General features: G+C 41.7%; 1 protein-coding gene across 2 annotated transcripts; it reads left to right on the plus strand.

Annotated features, from left to right (window-relative positions):
• The first annotated feature begins 1,116 nt into the window (after window positions 1-1,116).
• csrp2 (cysteine and glycine-rich protein 2) lies at window positions 1,117-11,850 on the plus strand. Of its 2 annotated transcripts, none has more exons than XM_047389590.1 (6): window positions 1,117-1,288; window positions 2,879-2,997; window positions 6,466-6,634; window positions 8,265-8,394; window positions 9,920-10,013; window positions 11,683-11,850. In XM_047389590.1, the coding sequence occupies exons 2-6, from the start codon at window positions 2,886-2,888 to the stop codon at window positions 11,754-11,756; spliced, it is 579 nt and encodes a 192-aa protein (XP_047245546.1). In that variant the 5' UTR covers window positions 1,117-1,288; window positions 2,879-2,885; the 3' UTR covers window positions 11,757-11,850. The 2 variants fall into 2 exon arrangements, with proteins under 2 accessions (XP_047245546.1, XP_047245545.1); XM_047389589.1 differs by having other exon boundaries at window positions 1,119-1,288; window positions 2,875-2,997.
• Window position 11,851: the final 1 nt, after the last annotated feature.

Genomic DNA, 11,851 nt, shown 5'->3' on the forward strand with positions numbered 1-11,851 from the left:
TGCAGTTGTACCATAGTCTTTCCATGTTCAGATGATGGATAAAAGAGAGCTTTATAGGATGTTTAGAGCTTGGGAAAATGCTTCATAACCTAACCCACGCGTGGGTTCTCACCAGGTACTCTGGTTTCCTCCACAGGCCAAAAACATAACTGTTAGGTTAATTGCCCTTAGGTATGAGTGTGTGTGCATGGCTGTTTATCCTGTGTTGCCTGTGAATGGATAGCAGCCTGTTCAGCATGTACTTCATCTCTCACCCAATGGCCACTGGAGATATGCACCAGACCTCCATGACCCTGCACAGATAAGCAGGTATAGACCATGAATGGCTGTGTGATTAGGTCATGTCACTAATTCAATTACAAAACTGTAACTCATATTTACTACACACAGAGTAATATGTCAAGCATCCATTGTTGTGATTGTTCCTGAACATGGCTCACAACTAAAACAACTAGAACTGTGTTTCCCAAAAAATAAGGATGTTGCACATGACCAATAGAAAAATGTCAGCTTAACTAAAAGTGTGTCCAGGAAGCCCATGTTGCTTCAACAGCAGCCTTCAACTCATGTGCATGGTTAGGTCTAGTGTCCCGAAACTTTTTCTTGATGATACTTCAAAGATTATTACATGACTTTGCTTGAATACAGCTTCCTTGAACAATTAGGTCTTTAACAATGACCTTTTGTTGCTTAACTATTCTTGAGGAGGCTGTTAAGACAGCAGTCTTACCTATAAGTGTGTGCGCCATAACATGGCCAAACATAACATTTGTCTTTTAGAACCCTTGTTATTGGACCTACATAGTAGTCTCACCTTTCCGAGAAAACGAAATTAGGGTTTTCATTAGGTGAAAGAAATAACTGTCTGATCTGTGCACTGCATAACTAAAATACATAAACTTTTGGATAATATTCTAACTTGTTGAGATGCACTTTTATACCGTGGGCTAAAACTGAGGTCTTACATCATTTAAAACGGCAAGAAAGGTGAGTTTTTATTCAGAACCAGTAGCTTTGCGGTGCCTCATGATCTTGTGACGTCATGCCCCTCTGATAAAGGCGCCCTCTGCCAGGTGAGCGCGTGCAGGAACGTTACGACGTCAGCTCCCTCCTCCGTGAAGCTCCTCCTCCCGTTGAAACAGCAGAAATGTGGAATATGTGGCGTTTCAGCCTCAGTGCAGTTAACAGTGTACGTCTGGAGCCGCCGAGGAACCGTCTGGATTCAGGGTACACGCAGAGCAGAAGCTAGACTACTCTAACACCCGGAGCCAGGACTACTTTTTACTCGGTGAGTTTAGTTAAAAGCTTTGGTTTAATTTTAGTTTTCTGCCAGTTGGAATGCTCTTAATGATGAAACTGCTATGCTGGTGTTTGTAGGAAGGTACATTTTAGCTAGTTGCGGGGCTGCTTTTTAGCTACATTTTCTTCCTAATTAGCCAAATAACTGACGCATTGTTTCTTATTGACTATCAATCAGTATGTTCGTAGTTTTTTGTTTTTTTTTACACAAAGTCTTAAATAAGGCACATAATATAATCTTTTTAAACTCAGTTACAGTGTTTATTTATATATTTTATCCCTGTTTATAAATGTGTTGCACCAAATGTTTACAACCTCTTGTTGATTTGCCTTACTTCATTATGATGTGTAATAATTTTACACTCGGACTCATTTTCTCTGCAAGAGTTGAACAGTGCTAAGGTTCTGTTAGTGTTGGTTCTGCAGAACATCTCTAATATCCAGTAACTGAATCGGTTTTCCTATCAGTCTGTTTTAATAAAAGTACACCTTATGCAGCTTTAGTCTGTGTAATCAGGAAATCCAACTGGGAGAAAGATCTAGGTACAAACCACAGCCTGGACAAACATGGGACTGGATTATATTATGTTCCAGATCTGGATGAGTATGGAAAACAGGAAATTCTGTAAAACATCTGATTGTCCTTCCATGCAATAGATTGTAGATTATAGAAAAATATTTCAATTTCCAGACTTTATTAGTTATCTCATTCTATAAAAGGTAATTTCATCCATCCATCCTTCCATCTGCACATCGTGTATTCATCCGTTTAGAAAAGAAAACAAGAGAATGGAGAAATATTCATATTTCAGTATTTTATTCTTTAAACATATTGATCCATCCAGCCATGGATCCATTTTTGCAGGATCCATATTTAAATACTGTAAATGCTTTCTACTGAAGGAAATACTGCCATAAAATAAGAGTGAATGTTTGTGTTTATACTTTATAAACGAGCTAACTCAGGAATGAAAACTCTGGGAAATCAGAGCCTGGAAAAGTATGGAATGTTGACAAGAATAACGTTTTGCAACCCGGTAATCATTGACTGCTTTCTAGCTCTCAGCCGTTATCTTCTAATAGACTCCGGTTCACAGGACTTTCACATCAACATTTAAAGTATGAAATAACAACAGATGTGTTTGTTTTCTGAGACACACACACAGTTGGCCCTGTTAAAAGCGTCAGTTCCCTCCCTACTCTTGCTTTTAGACAGGAGTGAGTCTGTAAAGAGGATTAGCTGTTCATTCAAACTTCTTTTTGCTCTTCATGTGCTGATCCCATGGCTGCTAACTGAGGCATGGCTCCCTGCAAACATTCCTCTGGGTATTAGTCCACTCTCTTGTTTGGGTTGACCTTGTTTGCATAGCTTTGTTTTTGTTTTCCTCATTGTGGCAGATGTGGCCATGATTTGTGGTTTGTGTTTCAACCCTGTGGACTGTTGGTGCAGTAACAACACACTTTATTGGGGGGGGGGGGGGGGGGGGGGGGGGTTGTACATTGTTAGAATGCAGAAAGTCCTTTATTGCAGGACAAGAAGAAACACGCTCTCACAATCTCACCATCTCTTCCTAGAAAGACGCACAATGCCAAACTGGGGAGGAGGCAACAAGTGCTCGGCGTGCCATGGAACAGTTTACCATGCTGAGGAGGTGCAGTGTGACGGGAAGAGTTTCCACAAATGCTGTTTTCTCTGCAGTAAGTATAGCTGCAAAATACACGACGGGAGCGGAAGATTTGTCCAATCTCTCCCCTCTGGTTTCTTTGCTGACTGACGACCCCTCCACCTTCCTTCCTTCTGACCGTTTCCATCTATGAGCTTGTGACTGCTCAGGTTGTTTGGACTGAAGTTACAGTCATGGTAAAAACAAAAAGGACGCTCACACTTTCAGGTTTTTTGTATCGGGCTACAAAGACACTGCCATTAGTTATTAAATGAAAAGAAAGCAACAATAGAAAACTGTTTTCAGGAAAAAACTAAGTACACCCCTTCTACTTGCATAGGTGATAGTAGGGAATACAGCAGTCAGGTGTTTATAATTAAAGGACTTGATTGCTGATTATCAGCAGTGTGGACACTTCCATAAAAGCAGGTGTTTTGGCAGTTTGCATTCAGGTGTGTCTAACACAATGCCAAGGTGTAGTCAGGAAAGGATTTGAAAACCATTTCCAACAATTTGACAGTGAGAAAGATTCTTAACAAGTAGAAAACACTTTATACAATTCAGAAATTTCAAATAACTTGGGAGTAACATTGTACACTCTACAGAGGTTGAGGGTTAGAGATTCACAGCGCCATGTTTGGCTAAAAACCCAACACAGCATATCAGCTGTCAGGCATAGTGCCGGAGGGGTGATGATTTGGGTTTGTTGTGCAGCCACATGACCTGGTCGCCAGGCTATCATGAAGTCGACCATGATCTCTTCTGTCTACCAGCTACAACTTGGCTGAACCCAAACAGAGCCGGAAATCTCCAACAGAATAACGGAAAAAGAAAAGAATCAAGGTGCTAGAGCATGACGGCTCATTTAGTGGCGTAGCTAAAAATCATTAGGCTAATAGAAACTAACATGACGAGCAGAAAACTCTGGGCAACTCGGGCTATATTGGAAGAGAACTATGTGGTCCAGTGATCACAAAGCTTGTCTACTTATGGAGACCAAGAGGCTTATCTCCTCAGAGATGGGTTCAAAGTTCAACTGTGCATCACTCTGCTGTCTTTTTCTAGTGTTTGCAATTTTACAGGAAATTAATCCATTCAAACTTAAATGTGGCAAACTTACACCAAACATTTCCTGTATACAAAGTACCCGGCCCCATCAGATCAGGTGTTTTAAGCCGAGGCGGCCAAGAGCCGGGCCTCATTATGGAAATCCCAGATATTGCGTTAACTGCATGTATTTGTTTATCTGGAATATGGGAGGACACCTGTTACACTGTTTCTCTGCATTGGTTCTCGCTCCACAGCCATGAAAGGTCATGGAAGCTGAACTCGGTTTTGCCTCTTCATCAAAGGCTCTTTGATCAGGAATTCCTCCTCAGGTTAGAGTTCACACTTCCTTTTGTTGCACAGCTGAACGATTCATCCTCATTCTGAACTGGTCTTGAAGGAGCCTTAATCAGGAGGATTACGTTCATCTGTAGATGAGGAAAACAATCAAACTGCAGGACAATTGGATCTTTAGCGAACTTATTTTCTAAAAGCTTTTTTAAAACGATTGCAGGAGATGAGCTAGGGGTCTTGGGTCCTGTTAAGTTCTTCCTTTTGTTTCTCAGTTACAGATTGCAGCATAAAAGACATCTACAGGTCCTTCTCCAAAAATTTGCATATTGTGATAAAGTTACTTATTTTCTATAATGTAATGATGAAAATTTAATATTCATATATTTTAGATTCATTGCACATTAACTGAAATATTTCAGGTCCTTTATTGTCTTAATACGGATGATTTTGGCATACAGCTCATGAAAACCCAAAATTCCTATCTCACAAAATTAGCATATTTCATCCGACCAATAAAGGAAAAGTGTTTTTAATACAAAAAACGTCAACCTTCAAATAATCATGTACAGTTATGCACTTAATACTTGGTCGGGAATCCTTTTGCAGAAATGACTGCTTCAATGCAGCGTGGCATGAAGGCAATCAGCCTGTGGCACTGCTGAGGTCTTATGGAGGCCCAGGATGCTTCGATAGCGGCCTTTAGCTCATCCAGAGTGTTGGGTCTTGAGTCTCTCAACGTTCTCTTCACAATATCCCACAGATTCTCTATGGGGTTCAGGTCAGGAGAGTTGGCAGGCCAATTGAGCACAGTGATACCATGGTCAGTAAACCATTTACCAGTGGTTTTGGCACTGTGAGCAGGTGCCAGGTCGTGCTGAAAAATGAAATCTTCATCTCCATAAAGCTTTTCAGCAGATGGAAGCATGAAGTGCTCCAAAATCTCCTGATAGCTAGCTGCTATCCTTCCCACAGACTTCCCACTGAGGTGCCTTGATACAGCACTCTGGGTACAGCCTATTCGTTCAGAAATTTCTTTCTGTGTCTTACCCTCTTGCTTGAGGGTGTCAATAGTGGCCTTCTGGACAGCAGTCAGGTCGGCAGTCTTACCCATGATTGGGGTTTGGAGTGATGAACCAGGCTGGGAGTTTTAAAGGCCTCAGGAATCTTTTGCAGGTGTTTAGAGTTAATTCGTTGATTCAGATGATTAGGTTCATAGCTCGTTTAGAGACCCTTTTAATGATATGCTAATTTTGTGAGATAGGAATTTTGGGTTTTCATGAGCTGTATGCCAAAATCATCCGTATTAAGACAATAAAAGACCTGAAATATTTCAGTTAGTGTGCAATGAATCTAAAATATATGAATGTTAAATTTTCATCATTACATTATGGAACATAATGAACTTTATCACAATATGCTAATATTTTGAGAAGGACCTGTATGTGCAGAAGAAGTACACTGTGGAAGAAGGGGCCTCATATGACTCTCTGTATGCATTCCTTGTCTGTTTGTTTATAGCCTTTGACCATAAAACTCATGATGCAACTGCACTGTAGGAAAGGGGAGGGGGGTTTGTTGGCCAGCTGATTGGACACCATAACCCGTCCAACACCCTCTTATCGACGGGATGTGAGTTCAGGTTGAGGTGGAGTTTTTCAACAATGGCTTTCTTCTCGCTTCTTATCCATGAAACCCACATTTGTGGAACGCACAAGTTATAGTTGTCGTGTCAATGGACACATCTACCTGAGCTGTGGGTTTCTGCAGCTCCTGCAAAGTTGCCCTGGGCCTCCTGGCTGGTTTTACTGGTAAATGCTTGTCTTGTCAGGTCTGTTGCTCTTGGTGCATGACCATGTCTTTATAGGGTTGCTGTAGGCACATGTTCTTTCCATGATTGAACAGAACTCCTGGAGATGTTCATACCCTGCTTAAACATCTGTGCTTACAGCCGGACAACTTTCCAGATATTCCTACCTGGAATTATTTCTCTAGTTTAAAAAATTTGTAATGCTTGAGTTTCTTTCAGTCTTCTGTAGTTTTCCTCGGTGCATTGATGAAATAACAGTCAACAGTCAGCCTGTTTAGCTTTAGGACCCTTTTTTATGAACTAACCAAACATATTTCCGTTCACATCTCTCCTTTCGTCCGTGTTTCTCCTCAGTGGTCTGCAGGAAGGGTTTAGACAGCACCACTGTGGCCATTCACGACCAGGAGATCTACTGCAAGTCATGCTACGGGAAGAAATACGGGCCTAAAGGCTACGGCTACGGACAGGGAGCGGGAACGCTCAACATGGACCGAGGCGAGCGACTGGGAATCAAACCGGAGCAGTAAGTTGGGAATTCCAGTTATTGTCGGTCTGTAAACATATCAGTTATCATTGATCCACTTTGCTTAATTGAATGGAGATGAGAGAAAGGTTAGGGTGAGTTGTTGCATAAAGGGTTAATCATATTTTAATTTCCTCGTTTTCTGTTGAATTTAAAACTTGATCAAAGAAACCGGACCACATTTTTCTGCTGTGGGTTTTATTCCTTAGAATAAAACATCTAAGCCAATCAGAATTGGCAGGTCAGCCTTTGTTTATTTCTGATGTGCCTTTAAAAACATGTTTAGATCTCACACTCAACCTGACTCTTTAGTTTTCCATGTTCTGCACCATGAAGGAAGCATTTCTGTAAAGGACCGGTCATAGGACATAATCAGAACAGCGCTGCCGTGAGGTCGAAGAGGTCCCCAATTTCTGTGGCTCATAATGTGTAATGATTCTTATTAGATGTGGCTGCACTGCTGTCTCTAACCAGCATGGGTTCATGCCACTGGACCTGATGTTCTGCTCAGGAACAAACCAGACATCCCAATAGAATCAGTTAGTAAGAAATGCAAGCATGGCTAAAGTAGCTGAGTAAACAGCCTCTAACTCACTGAACCACAGAAGATCTGACTGGTGCAAGTATCAGTAAACAGTCTACAGCTCTCAGGTCCAGCTTGGCTTGGTGAGTACTTTGGATCCAAGATGAGATCAGCTGAAGTAGCTATTAATTGTAGAGTAGATAGAAACGGCGATCACAAGTAAAACAAACACATCACCTTCACACACTAACCCAGAGTGTTACCTCCACCCCAGATACCATGTGATGAGTTATAAAAGAGTTTTATTATGTAACCAGAGCGATCGTGCTCACCCTGCTCTCTGTCCTCCAAAACAAAGGCCCTCTTTCAGTCGCCTCTCAGTAAACACTGTATTGGGGGTCCCATACCACCGTGTACGAGGAGCAGAACCAGGAGGAGTCGTATCCTAGAAAACTTGTTGAGATGTAATCCATTACCTGGTAGATGCGTAGATGCAGGGCTGTGGAAAACAGTTTTCCCTCTCGTGGTTTGCTGTTCTGCTTTTTGTGGTGTTTTTTTTGTTTGTTATGCCTAATATTTCAGTGATTCTTTTTAAATTTTTTATTTACCAGACAAAAATAAAATCCCTTTGTCAAAGTATACCAACATCCCCAAAAAGTAGGACGGTGACCCAGAACACCCCTTTAAATCTACCTCTTGAGTGGGGGGAAAAAAAAATTCTTTTGAGTGTGGATGAACTAAAATAAAGCTACACAAGAGTGGACCAGAACTCCTCCACAGAGATGTTAAAGCCTCACAAACACTTGATAGCAGTTGTTACCACAAAGGGAGGCACAAGCAGTCATTAGGTTTAGGGGGCAATTACTTTTTCCACATAGTCAGGTTGGTTTGGCCTTTAGTTCTGCGTTTACTCAGGTTATCCAAATATGAAATTAGTTTAATTTAAAACGTTTAGGTGTTAAAACAAAATCCACATAGGTACAGTGCTGTACCTATGTTGATTTTGTTTGTTTGTGCTAATTTGGATGATCAACTTTTACTTGTTGTTTCAGTTAATTGTTTCTGATGTTTTCTTAATATGTTATTAAAATGTCTTTCCTTCTCAAGGACCCAGACTCACAGACCTACAACCAACCCCAACCCGTCCAAATTTGCCCAGAAATTTGGCGGGTCAGACAAGTGCGCGCGATGCGGAGACTCTGTCTATGCGGCTGAGAAAATCATGGGGGCCGGCAAGGTATGCCACAACAACCGCTAATATCAGCTTTAAACTTGAGAAACTAAATCCTTTAACTGAAAAAATAACCACCTAGAATACCAATAAATACCTAGAAGTTCAATGCAACACAGAAGGAAAAGGTTTAAGGGGTAAGGCGTTCTGCAGGGAGGAACCACATGCAGGAGGTCCGGTGCAGCCTCTGATAATGAGAGAAGACGGATTGAAGCTGCTTCATGCGGTTGGGTGGGAGGAACCCAGCATCCGTCATCATCCACGTGAGGCTCTGCTGATTTACTGCAGATGAGGTCACGGGGTGTGCACTTCTCAGACGTAGGACATTCAGCAGGACAAATCAGTGATCCTCGGATGAAATGGTCACATAACTGTTTGCAGAGAAGAGATTTACAGCCGTTTTGTATTGAATATAAACACGGACCATAAGTAATTTCTAGAACTGATGGGGTGAGGCTGATTTCAAGCGGATGATGTAATCAGAAGCAGAGCTGTTAATGGTTTTCCAGATGAGAGGAAGGCCTTCAGTCAGTGGTGAAACCCTAACCTGTAATTTCCAGAGTAATGAAGACCTTGTGAGGAGCCCTGGGGCTGCTGGGAAAGTTTCCTTTATGAAGGAACTGATATGTTTCAACCAACATCTGGAATCTGTTAAAATGACTTACAAATCTACAGTGAGTTGGAAAGTATTCATACCCCTTAAACATTTTAACATTTTGTGACATTACATGCACCGACCTCGTATTTTAATTGGGAGGGGGGACACAAAATGATTTAACGAACACAAATCTGAAAAGTGTGGCATATTCAGGCCCCTTTATTCTGCCATGAATATCTGGCAAGAACAGAACGTGGTTTTGTTCTTGGCGTCCTGGGAGAGAGAGAGAGAACACGTTTCTTTAGTTGGATTTAGAGGTCTTTTGTCACGCCTCCCACAGAGGTGGCAGCATCATGGTGTGGGGATGATGCTCTTCATCAGGGAAAGGAAGCTGGTCAGAGTTGATGTGAAGATGGAGGTAAAAAAAAAAAAGCGATCTTGGAAAAAACCTGTTGGAGGCTGCAGCTGTCATTGCTGTTAAAGATGGTTCTGCAAAATATTGTCTCAGGGTGCTGAATGCAAACACATCCCACATTTATTCTGATTTGTATTTAACAAAAAAAAATAAAACAAACCATGTACCATGTTCCTTCCACTTTACACATCTACTTTAGTTTGTGTTGGTCGGTCACATTGAAGTGTGTGGTTTTAACATGAAAAAATATGGAAAAGTTCAAATGATAGAAATACGACTGCTGCACTTTCACGGCTTATAAGTGTTTTATTGAAGTTCAACCCCTTATGGACTAATGTTGCTGATTTGCAAAATAAGTAACTAAATTTGAATGTGTTGTATTGAAATGAACTTCATTTACCATCCTGCTTTAGTTTGCGGTTGTAAACCAATTCAAACAGTAAGGGGTCAGAAATAGAAGTAAAGCGCCCAGTTTGCATGTATTAAACAGTCAGTTTTGTTTGGGCTTCTCTTCACAGCCGTGGCACAAGAACTGTTTCCGCTGTGCAAAATGTGGTAAAAGCTTGGAGTCAACCACTCAGACTGAGAAAGATGGAGAAATTTACTGCAAAGGTAAGATGAAACAGAACATGAGATGTGGTCAGACTTTCTGATGCTGCTTTGGTTTCCTTTTTACATGAGTCTTCCAATGATTTCACTATAAGAAGTTCTCACTTCCCTCATTACCCAGCCATGACTTAAAATGTTGATATCTTTTTTTATTTATGAGGCGTCAGAAGTCACGTCTGGCTGACTAGGTTCTGTTCTGGAGAATTTAAAGGCCATGTTAAGCTCACGCTCTGATTGTGTTCCTCAAAGCATTCTTACAAAAAAAGCTCTCATTATTCTCCTGCTGAAAAATGTGATTGCAAAACATGTTTCAGAAGTACTTTTACAAGAATCTTGTATAATGTGGTGAGTCTTAGTAAAACCATCTATAACAACCTTGTTCTACTGCTCTGATGCAGGTATAAAGCAGTGTTTGAGAACACGGATCACTGTGGAAACACTGCTGATAATATGCCTTGTAAAAGTATTCAGATGACTCTGATTTCAGCCATTTGTTCTAAATCATTCCATTGTAACTCTGCTTGTCCTCCTGCTGGAAGGTGAACCTCTGCTCCAGCTTCAAGTCTTTTGTAACTGCTTACAGATTTTCCTTCAGCTAAAGGAAAAGCATCCCCACATAATGATACTGCCACCACCATGTGTCGCTGTGGATGTTGTGTCCAGGACATCCTTTTATGCATAGCTAGTGGCAAACTGCAACCAGGACTTCTTATGACTTTTTCTTTTCTTGCTGCTCTTTACAGAGATAATGAATGCTATTTGTTCTGGCAATAAAGCCCCACACCTGAGCTGTGAATCTCCACAGCTCTTCCAGAGTCATCCAGGCCACTTGGCTGCTTCTGACTATTGTTCTCCTTGCCCTGCCTGTCAGTTTTGGTGGACCGACATGAACAGCTGTATACGGAGCCTATGCTACAAACCGTTTCACTACTTAATAACTGGATGTCTTGTGGGCTTACTCTTACCCATGACACAGCTCACAAGTTTATTGGTAAAACAGTCAAACCACATAATCCCTCCACTTGAAAATGATGTGCTATTGTGTCAGTCTGTCGCATAAAATCCCAATAAAATGCAGCCAACTCCGACTCTGAACATGCAGTTTGCCTCGACTGTCCTCTGACCCCGTCACCAGGGAAACGATACGTTTATCAGCCAGGTAAAATTAGAGCTGCTGACCTCAGGGAGTACTGTCTAGTTCCATGGCTCCTACCACTGACGATCATGTTTAGCGTACAAGGAAGCATCGGCCCTTACATAACCTCTGAGACGGCAGCTGCTGCTCGTTTGTTTGCTTTGTTGGTCTGACTGGACTGCATCGGCTGTCCTGTTCAGACAACAGTGTTGTAGAAACATCTGCAATCTGATCTCCACAATGGTGTCCGTCTCTCGGCTCCCCACAATGACTCAGAGGTTTAGTTAAGCAGAAGACGTACACAAATACGTCATCCATCATAATGAATCCTTGCACTGATCAGCAGGAATGCTGCGTCCTGCTGCTGCTATGTCAGATTGCTTTCTGTCCTTTTAATAGATATCTCTTTGACCAAGAGGGTAGAAACATCTAGAGTAAAGCAGGTTAGGTTATAAACGCTTTGACTATCTGACAGCTCTGTTCAGTCCATCCAACCTCTATCTGCTGTTTGCTAACGTCTCTTATTCCCCTCTGCAGCTTGTTACGCCAAGAACTTCGGGCCCAAAGGGTTCGGTTACGGCCAAGGAGCCGGTGCTCTGGTCCATGCTTAGTGATGACCGATCTCCATCTTGAATATTTCTGACTGCTTAGTGTCCTGAAGTCGTGCTGAAAAATGTGCTGTTATAAATAAACACATAAAGCAAAT

Source organism: Girardinichthys multiradiatus, chromosome 17 (genome assembly GCF_021462225.1).
Source record: "Girardinichthys multiradiatus isolate DD_20200921_A chromosome 17, DD_fGirMul_XY1, whole genome shotgun sequence".
Classification (NCBI taxonomy): Eukaryota; Metazoa; Chordata; class Actinopteri; order Cyprinodontiformes; family Goodeidae; genus Girardinichthys; species Girardinichthys multiradiatus.

Bases quoted from the DNA above. Each gene is read 5' to 3' on its own strand.
- csrp2 (XM_047389590.1), top strand. From the start codon at position 2,886: ATGCCAAACTGGGGAGGAGGCAACAAGTGCTCGGCGTGCCATGGAACA. The intron at 6,635-8,264 runs GTAAGTTGGGAA...TTCCTTCTCAAG, and splicing joins CTGGGAATCAAACCGGAGCA to GACCCAGACTCACAGACCTA. The intron at 10,014-11,682 runs GTAAGATGAAAC...TCCCCTCTGCAG, and splicing joins TGGAGAAATTTACTGCAAAG to CTTGTTACGCCAAGAACTTC.